General features: G+C 44.4%; 2 protein-coding genes across 2 annotated transcripts; both read right to left on the reverse strand.

Annotated features, from left to right (window-relative positions):
* Positions 1–2700: 2700 nt before the first annotated feature.
* On the reverse strand, positions 2701–8283 carry LOC139717070 (uncharacterized). Its single transcript, XM_071628578.1, has one exon. The coding sequence runs from the start codon at positions 8281–8283 to the stop codon at positions 2701–2703; it is 5583 nt and encodes a 1860-aa protein (XP_071484679.1).
* A 3763-nt stretch (positions 8284–12046) lies between these two features.
* On the reverse strand, positions 12047–17425 carry LOC139717071 (uncharacterized). Its single transcript, XM_071628579.1, has one exon. It carries the CDS (start codon positions 17423–17425, stop codon positions 12047–12049), a length of 5379 nt encoding a protein of 1792 aa, XP_071484680.1.
* Positions 17426–17720: the final 295 nt, after the last annotated feature.

A 17720-nucleotide genomic window follows, 5' to 3' on the forward strand; every position in this document is an offset into this window, starting at 1 on the left:
GACACGTTGTTGCAATAAAAGAACAAAGAAATCCTCGGTTTAACGTGATGTGGGTTCTTTATTCTGTTACACAGCATTATCAGCGATATGTAACTGTGCATACTGCAAACTTGCGCTTGCTAGTGTGATATATTCAACAACTGTGTTGGAATGAGTGGTTCCTGTAAGATACAAACAAGAAGAAAATTATCTATATAACACGCCATACAAATCAGTATACTCTATTTCAGCTCTACACAGAAATAGTAAGACGATAATGAATATTTTCTTTCTTTCCTGATAACGTAATTAAGGCTAGAATATTTAAACAACGTTTATATCTATTCTAACTAACTCATAATAATAGCTGTGTTATCTATAATCATGAGTATTGCTGTTATGTATCCTGTTATGTATCTGATGTAATCTACAAGCAGGATAAACATAATGAACTTTCAATATTCTGTCTAAGTCAAACAAATCATCGTCGGTTAATAAACCTATTTAACACAATCAATTTATGTCTTGAAATCTTATGATTGTAAACGCTCAATGCCACATCTCACATCAATGTCACTATAAGACGTCCTGTCGCAAATTGTGCACTGATAACAACGAGCATTAGATTCTCCCTAGCAACCCTTTTTGTGGTCTTAAATGAGACTATCAAAGAATCTACAGCTAGACATATCACTATAACTTCAACTTTAATATCCCTCCGCGTGCATGAACTTCGTGCGTGGAGCGTTCCTAACACAAATACCTTAAATATACATACGCGAAAGGATATAATCCAACTTTTACATTTTAACGTGAGCAATACATATGCTGGCCTCGGGTTTCTAGGTAACACTAGATCCTATCCAGTCAGCTAACCGCCGTACACACAATGTACAACAAGAATAAAATTGCAGACAGTCGAGTCGAACGTTGCACTCTTGTCTTTATTGAATTATCCTTCTTGCTGTGCATGCGCAAGCCCAAGTGCGTGTGCGCATGTATGTGATGAACGAACGAACGGTAAAACTGCAAATGAAACAATGAATGATACACTGTATGAATATATCAAACATACATTTCTTGGATCACAATAAATTGAATGTATATGGATATAATTCTCCATTAGCACACAAAAAGGTTTGCTTCTTCTGAACAAACAATAGTACACTGTCTTGTACTGCATCATTATACATACACATTTTGTATCCATGCATGTATTCTCTACACATTATGAAATAGCAGCTTTTGAATGTCATTATCCATCCACTGTTACACTATAGCAATGTTAACTATACACCTTGTACACTGTTGCAATATCCACTTTCTGTTGCAATATCAACAAGAAAAATATTGCTTAAAGGCTGTAATATACATGTAAAGACCCTATACCAGACTTACAGACTTGTGATCTTCCAAGCCTAGAAGCTTAACCCTTCTGGATGCATTCCGATTGCGATCCTGTCCCAAGCTGTGAAATAATACAGTAAGTTACAAAGGATTGTATGAAAAATGCAAAATAACTTACATCACACATTATATGCCTACATGTGTGGCACTACGTTTGCCTTCGTACATTTAAGCAAGGTAAATTATACTTTCCCTTAAGCCAGAGCTGCTTAAGATGCCTTAATAACGTACACTTCATACCACGTAAAAATGTAACAATATTTCAGCCTGTACGCTACCATACATCAAACCACATACTTATGAATGTAATACGTAAAGCACGTATGTCAAAACACAAAAGCACAAAAGACAGTCTTTTATTCATCCTGACGTCTAAATGCATTATTTAGACTGAAACTGTCCACACAGCAAAATTATCACTAATCTTCATCATTACTGATATCGAATCCAACCTCATATCTACTTTTGAATCTTCACCTGGAAATATTACTCAACAAACTGAGTTGCTTAACTGTATAAATCAAATTCTGTCTTACAGGAGTTGTGAATTAATTCTGAATGTATTACCACCATATAAACCAAGTTCTGAATACTGCTCTACACATCATATCAGCTCATGGCCAAGTGATAACACAAAGTCAATGCGAGTCTACGGCGCTACAACTACAGTAACTCTACACGCAACGTACAATGCACAATGCGAAGCTATCAATCCTACGCTATATCAATATGCACCGTACATAACCTACACCAGCGTCTCTTACGCTAGACCGTTTATGATATCCGGACACACAAAAGGCATCTTAATTCTTTTTTATCACGAATTGTGAACAACGTAATAATCGTAAACTTACGCAGAACCATCAGAGGAAGAACTTCCACCCGGAATTCTGTGACTATCGTGAGATAATCTTACACATTTTCTGCATTTTGGCTAGACTCACGAACGAGCAAACCGTCGGTTCGTGCGCCATCTTTCTAGCCCATTATGGAAGGCCGAAAATCACACTACTATATATTGCGCGCGCGCATACATTTAACACACAATCATCGCTATGTTTGATGTGCTAACACTAGCCTACGTATGAGAAGCCGAAATTGCAAAAACAAATTCAGCGCGAACAGCACACTCCCCCCCAACGTCCGATGGACGTTAAAACTTTCAAAACTTAAAATATTACCTAGGATGTCCATAACACTTTTGATTATAAGTACAAATACACATAACTTATGGTACATGTCACATGCGAAATGTAAACTCTAAAACTGAACAATTGTCAACAAGTGGCCTTCAAACTGACCATGAACAGGCGTTTACTCCGCCTCAACCAACAAAATTAACTCCTGGATTGGCCTACAATAGGTTTTTCCAGTTGCAGGCAGACGGACTTCAACTTGACGGACTAAACCATCATCTCCAGAACCAACACTCTCAACGATCCCAAGAGGCCACTGGTTTCGTTTGACCTCCCTGTCTCTCAACAGGACTATGTCACCCTTCATGACATTCCTCTCCGTACTTGTCCATTTGCGCCTCTGCTGAAGGCTTTGCAAGTAGCGGAGTCTCCATTGTTTCCAAAACCTGTCGGCCAGGATTTGGACGCGTTTCCACTGAGCAGTGTACATGTTACGCTTGCAATCCTCGACAAGCACCTCTTCAATGCTCCCATGTTTCTGAGTCAAGAGCACCGAAGGTGAGAGGAAAGATGTGTCCTCTGGATCAGAACTCAGTGGAACAAGAGGTCTAGCATTCACGATGGCCATAGCTTCCATCATGAATGTGACCAAAGTCTCATGGGTGAAACTTTTCTCTCTAGTCTCGAGCAGAATGCCATTGAGAATTCTCTTGAATAGTCCTACCATTCTTTCCCAGGCTCCTCCCATGTGTGGGGCATGGGGTGGATTTAGCTTCCACTCTGTGTTGTTCCTCTCAAGAAAGGTGCGAAACACCTTGTCGTTCAAGACTCCCACAAAATTTGATCCTCTATCGGACCAAAAGGTTTCCACTTTGCCTCGCACAGCCATGAATCGCCGCAGTGCATTGATACATGACGAAGTGCTCAGTTCCTCAAGAACTTCGATATGAAGAGCTCTGGAGGTCAAACAGGAGAATATCATTCCCCACCTCTTGCTTTTGGCAGCGCCTCCTCTGGTCTTCCTGGTGACCACTTCCCATGGTCCGAAGCAATCAACGCCAACCTGGGAAAAAGGAGGTCCGATCTTTAGACGCTCTTGAGGGAGGTCAGCCATGCGTTGGAGCACAGTCTTCCCTCTGAGTTTGCGGCAGATCACACAACGGTGGATAACGGCAGATATGACTCTCTTGCCCCCGATAATCCAAAACCCAGCATCACGCAGAGAACCTTCTGTCAACTGTCTGCCAGGATGCCCATTATTGTGATAGTGCATCACAAGGAGCTTGGCAATGTGACTCTTGCCGGGGATTAATACCGGGTGCTTCACTACCCCAGGAAGTGATGACTTCCTCAACCTCCCGCCAACGCAAATCAAACCATCTTCGTTCAGGATGGGCGCTAAGTCCCGTATTGAGGAGTTAGAAGGTAGAGGTACTCCCTCTCTGAGACAATCATATTCCTCATTGAAGATCTGCTTCTGTACTTCCTTCACGATCATCATCTCTGCATGACGTACAGATTCAACATCTGTGTTGCTACATGTGTGCCAACCATGGCAACCATTGCCACTCCTGGAGCTGAATGAGTGAGCAATGTGTATGAGCAAACGAAACGCTCTGACTAGGCTTTTCCAGGTTGAGAACTTTTCAAACCTTGGAACAAGTCCTTGCAGTTCCACACTGGTTTTGGTGACCTGGATGTTCACATCTTGCTTTATCTCTTCATCTAGGTCAGGATCTACAAGTGGAAATTCTGACACTGGATTCACTACTTCCTGAGTAGCTATCTTCTGAGGACCTGTGAGCCATGATGAGCCTTTCAAAGACCGAGCTGAAACCGGGCGTGTGCCACAGTCTGCAGGATTGTTGGCCGTAGGCACATACCTCCATTGTGAAGGTTGGGAGAAGGTGAGAACCTTGTGAACCCGGTTCGCCACATAGGTATGAAATCTTCTGGTCGTGTTGTTCAGGTACCCAAGAACAATCCTACTGTCCGTAAAGAAAACTACTGTTGCGGCTTGAATGTTCAACTCTCTACACACAACACTGGCAACTTCCGTGGCCAAGACCGCAGCACAAAGCTCCAGTCTTGGTATGGTGTGACCCGACTTTGGAGCCAGTTTGGACTTTCCAAAGACAAAACTTGCACTGGAGTTTTCAGCATCCCCATCTATCAGGTACGCAACAGCAGCGACTGCTACCTCAGAAGCATCACAATAGACATGCAAGATCCCTTTCTCAGGACAGGTAAGGTAGTTGCGAGGAATCGATAGTGACTCCAACTCTGACAATCCTGAGGTCCAAGACTCCCAGATAGGCCTGTACACCTCAGGGAGCACAACATCCCACTCTACCTTGTGAGTTATCATTTCTCTGAACAGGACTCTTGCCTGAATCATAACCGGGGCAAGGAAACCCAATGGATCAAACACTCCATTGATCATGGACAAAACTCCTCTCTTTGTGTAGGGCTTTGTCACCAACTCGATTTGGAACCTGAAAGTGTCATCAGTCAAATTCCATTGAACACCCAAGCTCCTTTGAGTTGGGGTACCATCGCTCAATGTGAGGTTCCTGATGTCTTTCTGAACCTCTTCTGGATCAAACGCATCAAGTACTGTCTGGGAGTTTGATGCGATCTTGTGCAAATGAATGCTAGCTTTCTCCTGCAGCATGGCCCGTGTCCTCTTCATGAGTGAAACGGCTGTTTCTGCATCCTCACATGAGGTGAGTCCATCATCAACGTAGAAATTGCCGTGGATGAATTCCCTAACGTCTGGCTCAGCATCTCTGGCCAGGTCCCTTAAACCATAGTTTGCTACGGCTGGAGAAGGGGAATTGCCAAACACATGCTTGAGCATACGGTACTCGATAAGGGGCTTGTCAAAGTCATTGTCTTCGTGCCAGAAAAATCGGAGGAAATTCCTGTGCTCTTCAGCTACTGAAAAACAGAAGAACATTGACTCAATGTCTCCGCAGACTGCAACAGGTCCTTTCCGAAACCTCAACAGCACTCCAACCAAGTCATTGGTCAGATCAGGACCTTTCAACAAAACCTTGTTCAGGGAGTGTCCCATGAACTCGGCCGAGGAATCGAAGACTCCTCTGATTTTGTCCTTCTTCTTGGGATGATACACCCCAAACAGTGGTAGGTACCAGCACTCTTCATGTGCATCAAGAGGTGGTGCCACCTCTGCATGGCCTTGGGAAATGACCCCTTCCATAAACGTCAACATGTGTTCCCTCTTGATTGGATCCCTCATCATATTCGTCTGGAGGATCTGAGCTCTCTTCAAAGCTTGTGAACGATTGTTGGGAAGGCGATCCCTTCGCTCTTTGAAGGGTAGTGGGGCTGTCCACTTGCCATTTTTCAGGCCTCCCTTCTCTACCATCAAACGGACAAACTGTTGTTCCTCGATTGACAGACTGATACTGTCATCTTCATTGTCAAAGAGGTGTTTCAACCTGAACTCGTTAGGACAGGGTTTAAGACACGTGGGCCGGCCTGTAGAAAGAATCTGAGTGCGCAAGGGAGAAATCCTCACTGTCTGTCCAGCACTCCGGTGGACCCCTCGAAGGCACACATCACCAATGATAACCCAGCCAAGGCATAACTTCTGTGCAAATGGTGAGTCAGGTGGCCCAATCTTTTGGTCTAGGACATGGTGCGCCTCAACTACATCCCTGCCTATCAACAGAGTTGCTGTGCAATTGTGATCAACTGGTGGGATCTCGACGCTCCTCAAATGATCATATACCTGGACTATCTCCGGAGTAGGAATCTCATCCTTGAAATCCGGAATGTATGAACACTCTGTGACTGTTGGCAACTCCAAACAGACAGTGCCGTGGATGTCTTCCACCACAAAATCGTCAGCACATCTGCCGTGGGCAGACACCTCTCCACTGCATGTGCGTAGAGTGTAGCTAATCTCGTCATAGGCAACATCGAACTTATCTAGGAGTTTAGATGTGGCTATGGTCTTATTGCTTTGGTCATCTATGACTGCATATGTCTTGACCACAATACTCTTATCCCTCTTTGACCTCACAAGTACTGGTACAATCTTTGCACAGGATTTTCCTCCTATGCATTTAGAACCCTTCATCTTAGAGCATGCACTTGTGATGTTGGTTCGAGGATTGTCTTTGGGAGGGTCTTCAGGTTTCTGCGTACTCTTCGCAGATTCGTTACTATTCTCCCAATGAAGAATCGTTAAGTGGCGTTGACTTCCACATGATTCGCATTTCACCCTTGCCTTGCACTCCCGGGCTGCATGTCCCGAGAGGCAGCACCTGAAACACAGCTGGTACTGCTTGAGAAGATTCTTCCTCTCAGGTACCGTTTTTGCAAGGAATGCCTTGCACTCAATGATCGAATGTGGCTTCTTGTGGATAGGACAAAACTCCTTTGAGGCCGAAGGACGAACCTCCTTCACGTCAGTAGCCCTGACACTGACCGTTTTCTTCGCAACCTCCTGATGCTTCATGTCACGAGGCAACATGAAGCTGGGATCATTGCGAATCTTCGCGTGATAGCGAACAAACTCGCTGAACACCTTGAAAGGAGGGAAAGTCACCCGGTACCTTTCCTTGTACCGGGATCCCTCCATTACCCACTTCTCCTGGAGATTGTAGGGCAACTTCTGCACCAAGGCCTGCAACCCTCTAGCAGAATCCAGATGCAGCAATCCTGGGAAATCCCCATTCTCTTTAGCATACTCGATCTCCAGGAGCAAATGACCAAACTGCTCTAGTTTTTCGTTCTCCCTATGTGTAAGTCTAGGGAAATCTTCAATCCTCTGTTGAAGATCGTGTTCTACAGCCTCTGGGGAGCCATACTTCCTGTCAAGGAGTTCCCACATTCTACTCACACCAACATTCGGTCGGTCAACATGAATGTCATGAATGGCAGAGACCAGTTGGGAAGATTCCTTACCCAACCACTTCATGATCAAACCCATCTCTTGGGATTGTGTCAGCTGGAGCTCTGTGATAACGCGTCCGAGCGTAGCTTTCCAGGATCTGTAACTGAATGCACGGTCATTGAATTTAACCAAGCCACTTGACACCAATTCCTTCTTAAGCAATACATTACTTATGTCAGAAACTACGTTTACAGTGTCTAAGTTAGGTGGGATAGCAGTGCCTTCCCTACGATTAACACTCTTTGTTTCATTGTCACACTTTGACATCCCAACATACTGGGATGAATACACACCATCTTCAGGAGGTACACCAAGTTTTGTTTGTAATTGACCTTCCTGATTTTCTTTTACAAACTTAGGGGAGGGAATTGAACTCCCCTGGTTGATGTGATTTCCATCAACTGGAATCTTGTTACCATCTGCATCAAGTGAGGACAAGTAATCCTCCACACGGTCATTGACATCTTTTTGCATAAGATTCAATTCAACACCTTTTACAGACTCTTCGCTTTCATTTAAGCCTGCTTCGAGTACAGAAACTTGCGCTGCTGCTACAGCAGCATCTCTTTCTGCCTCTAACACTACACGTTCTGCTTCCTGAGCAGCCCTTTGCTTTGCAAGATTTGCTTCCTTTCGAGCAAATTCTAATCTTACTCTACTTGCCTCTGCCTTTGCACGAGCTAATATAGCCTCAGAGGCCACTGACGAATGTCTACTTGCATTAGACGGTCTCGAAGACACGCTCCCCGTCTCACGTCTGTCACCCTGCGTGGACAGCGACGGCATTTGCGGTGACTCCGCTCCTTGTTGTCGAGGTTCTGTTTTCGTCGACATGATGAATACCTTGATTAAATCCTTTACTTCGCCTGAAGATAAAGTCTCTTTACTCAGCCCGAAGAATAAGTCTTTTTACTATGCTGGCCTCGGGTTTCTAGGTAACACTAGATCCTATCCAGTCAGCTAACCGCCGTACACACAATGTACAACAAGAATAAAATTGCAGACAGTCGAGTCGAACGTTGCACTCTTGTCTTTATTGAATTATCCTTCTTGCTGTGCATGCGCAAGCCCAAGTGCGTGTGCGCATGTATGTGATGAACGAACGAACGGTAAAACTGCAAATGAAACAATGAATGATACACTGTATGAATATATCAAACATACATTTCTTGGATCACAATAAATTGAATGTATATGGATATAATTCTCCATTAGCACACAAAAAGGTTTGCTTCTTCTGAACAAACAATAGTACACTGTCTTGTACTGCATCATTATACATACACATTTTGTATCCATGCATGTATTCTCTACACATTATGAAATAGCAGCTTTTGAATGTCATTATCCATCCACTGTTACACTATAGCAATGTTAACTATACACCTTGTACACTGTTGCAATATCCACTTTCTGTTGCAATATCAACAAGAAAAATATTGCTTAAAGGCTGTAATATACATGTAAAGACCCTATACCAGACTTACAGACTTGTGATCTTCCAAGCCTAGAAGCTTAACCCTTCTGGATGCATTCCGATTGCGATCCTGTCCCAAGCTGTGAAATAATACAGTAAGTTACAAAGGATTGTATGAAAAATGCAAAATAACTTACATCACACATTATATGCCTACATGTGTGGCACTACGTTTGCCTTCGTACATTTAAGCAAGGTAAATTATACTTTCCCTTAAGCCAGAGCTGCTTAAGATGCCTTAATAACGTACACTTCATACCACGTAAAAATGTAACAATATTTCAGCCTGTACGCTACCATACATCAAACCACATACTTATGAATGTAATACGTAAAGCACGTATGTCAAAACACAAAAGCACAAAAGACAGTCTTTTATTCATCCTGACGTCTAAATGCATTATTTAGACTGAAACTGTCCACACAGCAAAATTATCACTAATCTTCATCATTACTGATATCGAATCCAACCTCATATCTACTTTTGAATCTTCACCTGGAAATATTACTCAACAAACTGAGTTGCTTAACTGTATAAATCAAATTCTGTCTTACAGGAGTTGTGAATTAATTCTGAATGTATTACCACCATATAAACCAAGTTCTGAATACTGCTCTACACATCATATCAGCTCATGGCCAAGTGATAACACAAAGTCAATGCGAGTCTACGGCGCTACAACTACAGTAACTCTACACGCAACGTACAATGCACAATGCGAAGCTATCAATCCTACGCTATATCAATATGCACCGTACATAACCTACACCAGCGTCTCTTACGCTAGACCGTTTATGATATCCGGACACACAAAAGGCATCTTAATTCTTTTTTATCACGAATTGTGAACAACGTAATAATCGTAAACTTACGCAGAACCATCAGAGGAAGAACTTCCACCCGGAATTCTGTGACTATCGTGAGATAATCTTACACATTTTCTGCATTTTGGCTAGACTCACGAACGAGCAAACCGTCGGTTCGTGCGCCATCTTTCTAGCCCATTATGGAAGGCCGAAAATCACACTACTATATATTGCGCGCGCGCATACATTTAACACACAATCATCGCTATGTTTGATGTGCTAACACTAGCCTACGTATGAGAAGCCGAAATTGCAAAAACAAATTCAGCGCGAACAGCACAATACATAATATAAGAAAATCCGTTTGAAACTCCACGGATTCACATTCACAATACTATCATTTCGGACCGTTCTCCGATAGGGAGAGGTCTTTACAAAGACCGTCCAAAACGTTCAACGTATTCTCATTAACACTTTCCACACCGCGGACCATGCACCACGCACGCTACACTGAACGTTAATGCAATTGAACAATGCACGGAACAATAGACGCTAATACGTAGTACAGCGTATACGGCGATGACCTTGACCTTGACCTTGAACATACATAACCTTATATCTCATTCACGGTTTTTCCTCTTATAGTCTTAACTCCCTTTCAACTTTTCAACTTTCAACTTTATTTTCACCTCCATCAAAAGGAACAAAGAACTTTATGTACATTGCGTATACACGGGATATTTGTGATACAGAACAAAACTTGAAAAGGTACATAAGAAAATTATGAAAGTGAAAAGTAGATGTGATTACATCTTTGTTAAATACATAAAGCGTATAATACAAGTCAACTAAGGATGAGGATGGAAGTGGAGGGTCCCACTAAGAAGCAAAGCTTGTACGATATGGGACCCTCAGAAAAATACACAAAACATCAATATAAAACACAATAAACGAACCGATGTCAACTGACATCAAAATGATTGGGAAGAGGAAAAAGAGAGAAAAGGAAAGGAAAAAGAAGAGGAAAAAAAGAGAGGAAAAAAAGGGAGAAAAAAGAGGGAAATACAGCATGTGCCATCGTGGACGCAAGCAATCTGGATTTCATAATGTAAAATAAGTGATAAAATACAAGCTGGATTGAATGTAATGCAAAACATTTTTTATACGTAGTTATGTTGGTAAGAATGCAGGAGAAAAAAAAACCACATCGTTATATTTAGAACACAGAGAGGGACATAGTTTAATAGGAGGACTTATGTAAAAAAAAAAAAAATGATGACTTGACTGAGATGATAAAGGGAAACTAACTCTGTTGGATGTTGTAAAGTTTCAATAAAAATGGTTTCAATTTATTCTTAAAGGAATTCAGAGATTGAGCAGTAGTAATGTTACTGGGAAGTGAATTCCAGTACTTTGGCCCGTCGTAAATAAATGTGTTTTGAGCCAACAAAGTTCTCAGAAATGGCAAATGGAAATCATTTGATCGCCGTGTTGGATAATTATGAATGGATTGATTTCTTTGAAACATTGTTTCAAATATATTTGGGAGATTATTTTTATTATAATTATACATAAATTGTCCTAGATTAAACAAATACAAATCATTAATTTTCAATATTTTATGCTCATAAAATAGTGGGTCAGTATGGGACAAAAATGCAGTATGACATATAACACGGAGTGATTTCTTTTGCAATAAAAGTAATTTATCTAAGAATGTTTTATATGTTCCCTGACCATGGAAGCTTTGTTTGTTCCTTAAATGATGCACAAATCATAAAAGAACGATTTATGACATACCTTGGATTGTTGGACTTCATCACATTGTCCAAGAAACCCAAACTGTAAGCAAACTGCTGTGGCCAACTGCTGAGCAAACTGCTGCTCTTGTGGAACGATTGACCGGAACTCTTTGCTAACAGTCTATAATTCAGACCCTAATTTTGAGACTCATTCTATATTGTATCATTCCATGACATCCTGCCCCCTTGAACGTGACGGAAGTCACTTTACAAACACTCAAAACGTGTACAATAATGCGATTATTTACACAACAATGAACAGATAACCGCTCAAAAGTCGAGACCTAAATAGATCTAAAGGTGAAATTCAAACCAGTTGACAAACGAACACTCAAATAGAATGCTTTCTAAAGTCCAAGCAGAGTAAATTTAAGCTTCACCATCTCCATTAGGGCAAGAAATTGCTTGTTTGAGTTGATAACCAAATTCAAGAACTTAGTCGCCCAAAATGTTCAGAGCTGACGATGAAAAAACAAAGGCTACAGTGAATCCTTTCTTTAGAAAAACGCGATTATTTACTCAGTCCTTCAGTTACACCTTGAAGGTCTACTCTCTCTGTCCCCTTCATGAGAAGAATCAGCTTGGTCACAGGTCTCTTTGCGACTGACTTGTCTGCGTAACGGAGCTCGACGACGCGAACCAGCCCATCGTCTCCAGGGAAGGTCTGCAGGATTTCAGCCATTCGCCAAACGCCGCGCCTCTTGTCTTCTCCGATGACGAGCACAACATCACCCGCTTGTAGGTTCTCTGCTGCACGTTGGTTTTTCGAGCGCGGTGAGAGCTTTTGTATGCAGTCCATCCAACGTGCCCAGAACTTGTCGACCATTGCGTTGCACAGCTCTCTCCGCTTCCTGAAGTCTCCGTCGTACTGCGCACAGGGGACATCAGGGCTCGGAAGATCTCCTCTCCCGATGAGGAAATGGTTCGGAGCAAGAGGGGGATGATCGAGGGGTGAAGATGACACAGCTGTAATCGGTCGACTGTTGATCAACCCTGAAATCTGGCTGAAGACTGTTTCCCATTCAGGGAAGGGCAAACGATCAGCTTTCACGAGATGCTTCATGGCTTTCTTGACCTCTTGCACCATGCGTTCGACAGCGCCCTGATGGTGAGGTCCACCAGGAGGCCCAAATTTCCACTGCACCTTGAAGCTACTACAGTGTTCCCTCAGTTCTGTCTGGTCCAGTCGTAGGTTGAGCGTGTTGATCGTGTTGTAAGCACCACGGAAGCAGGTCCCATTATCACTGATGATGGTGGCTGGTGCACCCCTGATGCTGATGAAGCGATCCAGGGCTTGCAGGAAAGCTTGTGTCGAAAGGTCTTGGACACAAGTGAGATGAACAGCCCTGGTAGCAGCACATGTGAACACAGCACAGTAACCCTTGGCAGTAATGTTGCGGCTTACCTTCACGTTTATCGGCCCGAGATAATCCACCAGCGTTGTCTGAAATGGCGGTGAGAAAGGCTTCACACGACACTCTGGGAGGTCCGCCATTTTCTGTTCGACTGGTCTCCCTCTATGCCTACGGCACACGATGCATTCCTTCACCACGCGTTTGGAGAGTCTCGTGTCACCGACAACCCAATACCTTCTCCTCACTTCCGCCGCTGTCCTGAGTTGTCCTCCATGAAGAGCAAGGGAGTGTCCATCTCTGACAATCAGTAAACTGATGTGGCTTTCCCTTGGGAGGAGATAGGGATGACGAGTGTCGTATGATATCGGAGCATGGCGAATGCGACCTCCAACGCGGTACACTTTTTCTCCTTCGTCGAAGAACGGATCGAGGCGCATTATGTTGACATCTTGAAAGTTGATTTCCTTCTGCGCTTGACGTATCCAGTACAACTCGGCCTCTTTCAGGAGTTTGGCAGACGGCCACTGCGAAATCTGCTGGGTAAGCTTCTTGAGCCACTCTTTCTTTGGAACATCTCTCACAGATAACACTCGAGTTGTGACCATCTTCAGCCTTTGCCAATTCGAGAAGCTGGTGGGATCAACGATTGCGGTAGAGTGAGCCACTGCATTGACTTTCAGCGCTAGTGTCTTCGCATTTCGAACGTGGAATTTCTTCCTCTCTGGATCCGAAGTGTCTTCCTGGATGTTCTGCGGTGTCTTTGGCCAGGACTCAGGTGGTTGCTTCAGGTAAGTTGGTCCCTTGATGACCTCAAGCATTCCTTCAGCGGTGGTGCCTCTAGAGACGACGTCAATGACATTCTGATCGGTCGGCACGTAGGCAATGTCCTGGTGAGGGTCGAACTCTGAGGTGATTTCGCCCACTCTGTATGCGACAAACGAGCGAAAGGACTTGGACTGTCCCCGCAGCCACCTTACTACAGTCAAACTATCCGTCCACATCTTCGAATAGGAGATGTTGAAACGAAGGGCATCTTTCAGAGCAACCATCAGTCTTGACAGTAGGAGAATGGCCTGAAGCTCCTTCCTTGGCATACTCGTTTGTTTGAGTGGAGTGAGTCGGGCTCTTGCAGCGATGAAGGACAACTGTACTTCCGTTTGTTCAGTCTCTGACCACCTCAACCAGACGCCGATGCCCATGGCATCTTCAGACGCATCACTGGCTCCGTGTAGAGAAACCTCTGGCAATGGCCTTTTCCCTCGCAATGTCTCAGGAATGAGACATCGTGGGATCTCTATGGTAGACGCTGCTTCCAAATCCACCTTGATCTCACTGATGATTCGACAGAGCTCAGGTCTGTCGTTGAGTGGCGTGTCCCAGTCGACATTTAACTGCCATAGTTGCTGGAGTAGAATCTTCGGCCGGATCAACAATCCAGAAAGCATACCAAACACATCATAGTATGATGCCGTGTGAGCCAACAACTTGCGTTTGGTTAGGAGAGCATCTTCCATGGGCTTGACTTCTTTTACACTAAGTGTGTCAGTCGAGAGGTTCCATTTTGTTCCTAGCACAGATGCGGTCTGAGTGTCCTCCTCAGAGTCGCACACTTCCTGTACGTTCGACTGCCACTTGCGAATGTCAAACTTGCCCTTAGCAAGCGTTTCTACAAGCTTGGCTTTCAGATTGACGGCTTCCTCGACATTGGTGACCGATTCACTCAGATCGTCCATATAGAATTGATCGGTAACGACTTTCTTCAGGTGCTCATCATCGGGTGCGTGTCGATCTATGACATGCCTGAGTGTCACAATTGCTGCCGTTGGAGAAGGCCTGTCTCCGAATGTCACAGTAGTGAGTTCATAGACCTGAATGGGTTGGTTCGGGTTTTCTCGAAAGACGTACCGATGGAACCTTGCATCTTCCGGGCTGATCTTGATTGCCTGAAACATTTTTCTGATATCAGCGATGACGCCTACTTCGTTCTCTCTGAAACGCAGAGCCACGTTGAACAGATCAGCATTAAGGTCTTCACCCTTCACGAGGTACTCGTTCAAAGAATGACCTTGGAATCTTGCCTTGGCGTCGTAGACGATCCTGACTGGGGTGGTAGGCGAATCTTTCTTTACCGCAAAATGTGGCAAGAACCACATTTTTCTCCCAGATTCTCTGTCTTGTCTAATTTCTGTGTCACTGACACGACGGGAGACACCTCTGTGTTGCAAGTCCCTCATCTGCTTGCAGTATACGTCCCACTCCTCAGGCCTATCTCTGAATTGACTCTCTAAGCCATGCAACCTCTTAACGGCGTAGTTGTAGTTGTCTGGCAAACTGTCAGGAGACTTCTTCCACGGCAGTCTGACTTCATACGAGCCGTCCTGACGCTGAGAAACACTTTGCTCCATGGTTTTGGTTGCCCCTCTGTTCAAGATCTCTGTTGAGCACTTACATCGTCTCGGTTGCAAAGCTGCTGTCTCGAGGCCGAGGAACTCCTCTAGGGGACCGATTGCCGATACGTTGACGTAATTAAGCAGAGCTGTAGGGCCTCCTGAACGTCCTCCTTGGATAAACCATCCCAAGGGGCATCTCGCCGCCACTGGCTCGTCAGGTTTTTCCCCAAGGATGTACTCCTCCCATACCATCAAGTGCGTGTTGTCAACGCCAAGCAACATGTCGACAGTTTCAGACGAGGCGGCGTGAATATCCACTTCCCTTAGATGGTGATACTGCTGGAGGTCTTCTGCTTCCACGACAGGGGCTTCTCCACAAGGCTTGTCTATTTCTGTGACGGAAACTGGGTACGACAAGTTTCCCCCGATGTCTTCGATGAAACAATCTAATAGTCGAAGCTTTCGTCTGATCCTGGTACCGCCAACCAGACTCAGATCGTGATCCTGGTAGATGTCTTCCTCGGTCTTGGAGAAGATGCCCTCTCTTACCAGGGTGGCCTGACTCCCACCATCTAAGAGAATCCGCACCAGCTGACGATTATTTCCGTGTCGCAAATATCCCATCACAGTGGGGAGGACACTCTGCAGTGCGCCTGTGTCCTTGTTTGCGACAGTCTTCACACTCGCTGAAGTGGTGTGTGGACGTGTAGGTGGCACATTGAGATCCTGCGGAGATGACGAGCCTTGATATTTCCCTCCATATACAACAGGGCAGATAGCAGAGAAGTGTGAATCATCTCCACAACTCTGAACCTTGCATGGCGACGCAAACTGACATAGCTTGTGGTCGTATGGGGATTTCCCTGCAGGACAGTTGTCATGACCACATCTGCTACAGATGTCATTCTTTTTCATGACGTCATACTTTTCCTTTAGACTGAGGTTCCTGAACTTGATGCACATTTTCAGGAAGTGCGTATTCGAGTTGACATGAAGAGGACACTTGGGAACCCCGGAACGCTTCCCCTCTTTAGATTGGATCTGTTTAGGTGGATTCCGCGCTGCTGCATTTGAAGACTTGCTTCCTCTGTTTTGACTCATCTCACAGGTACTCGTCTTCTCTGGGAATGGTGACTTCGCCTTCTCTTGGAGTAGGAGCTGTCTATGTAGCCATTTGACCAAGCCTCCAAGGGAGTCACTGATGTGCTCGTCTCTGACATCTCTGTAGTAAGCGATGCGATGTCCCTCAGGCATCTTTTGCTTGATCTGACTTAGCATGATTTTACTATTCAGCTCTCCAGAGAGGCCGATTGTTTCGGCCTGCATCTCAAATACCTGCAAGGTTTGAACAAATCCAGTCATGGCATTTAGACTAATCTTGCCCTTGATTTCGTACGGCTTCAGGTTTTCCAAGTCACGGAGTAGACTGTCGACAACTCTGTCTTGGTCTCCGTACTTCTCATCAAGTACCTGCCAAGCCCTCTGCACATTAATGCAACCCTTTATCATGTTTCGTTCGCGAGCATTAATCATGGCTTGAGTGAGTTGGTAGAAACACTCTATCTCTGTGAGGTCAGCAGCACAATGTTGAAACAAGGTACGGAAACGCTGGTAGTCCTTGATGTCACCGTTGAAAGTGGGGAATTTCATCTTCTGCATCTTAGGTGTGCAAGATGAATGTCGATGCATCGGAGAGGGCGGAGTTAAGGGAGCAATCGGTTCTGGACTTGTAGATCGAGGTTGCCATGACGCAGCCTCGGCTTGCGGTGCCGGATCTTGAACAACAGATGGTGTAGAAGTAGGGGGAGTTGACGGCGTGACGGGCTGGGAGGTAGGCGGCTCACCACAGCTTGCGGACCCAATGGACTTCCTCGCACGTACAATGGTCTCCACAAACCTACTCTCACACTCTCCCATCCAGGTCTCCTCTTCTTCGAATGTCGCCTCATCTGTTATATTTTCGACCAGCTCCGCATGCTTGCTTTCAACTTGTTTGAATTGACTTTCCGCCTTGGCTATGTACCCCTTTAAGGTGTCGACCTCACCAAAGGTGTCCTTTAATAGCCTGTCGATTGAGTTTAAGGTGCGTGTCAATCCCCCTTTGGTGTTTCTCCTGATCAACTTTAACTTCTCTACATCAGCCATGGTATGGTTCTGGAATCACAGCCTCTTGATGGTGAGTAAGTTGTTATAGCACGATAAACATCAATTGTGTAAGTGGCATCCTGAATCCAATATACAAGAGTTGTTGAAGCTGTGATGGATTCGTATGCAATCTCTTCAGATGGACACGTTGTTGCAATAAAAGAACAAAGAAATCCTCGGTTTAACGTGATGTGGGTTCTTTATTCTGTTACACAGCATTATCAGCGATATGTAACTGTGCATACTGCAAACTTGCGCTTGCTAGTGTGATATATTCAACAACTGTGTTGGAATG

This window comes from Diadema antillarum, unplaced genomic scaffold (genome assembly GCF_040938485.1).
Source record: "Diadema antillarum isolate AM-2024a unplaced genomic scaffold, OU_Dant_1.0 scf00000071, whole genome shotgun sequence".
In the NCBI taxonomy this organism is placed as follows: Eukaryota; Metazoa; Echinodermata; class Echinoidea; order Diadematoida; family Diadematidae; genus Diadema; species Diadema antillarum.

What these genes read in the sequence shown, in the direction of transcription:
- LOC139717071 (XM_071628579.1), bottom strand. Translation starts at nt 17,425, where the DNA reads ATGGCTGATGTAGAGAAGTTAAAGTTGATCAGGAGAAACACCAAAGGG.
- LOC139717070 (XM_071628578.1), bottom strand. Translation starts at nt 8,283, where the DNA reads ATGTCGACGAAAACAGAACCTCGACAACAAGGAGCGGAGTCACCGCAA.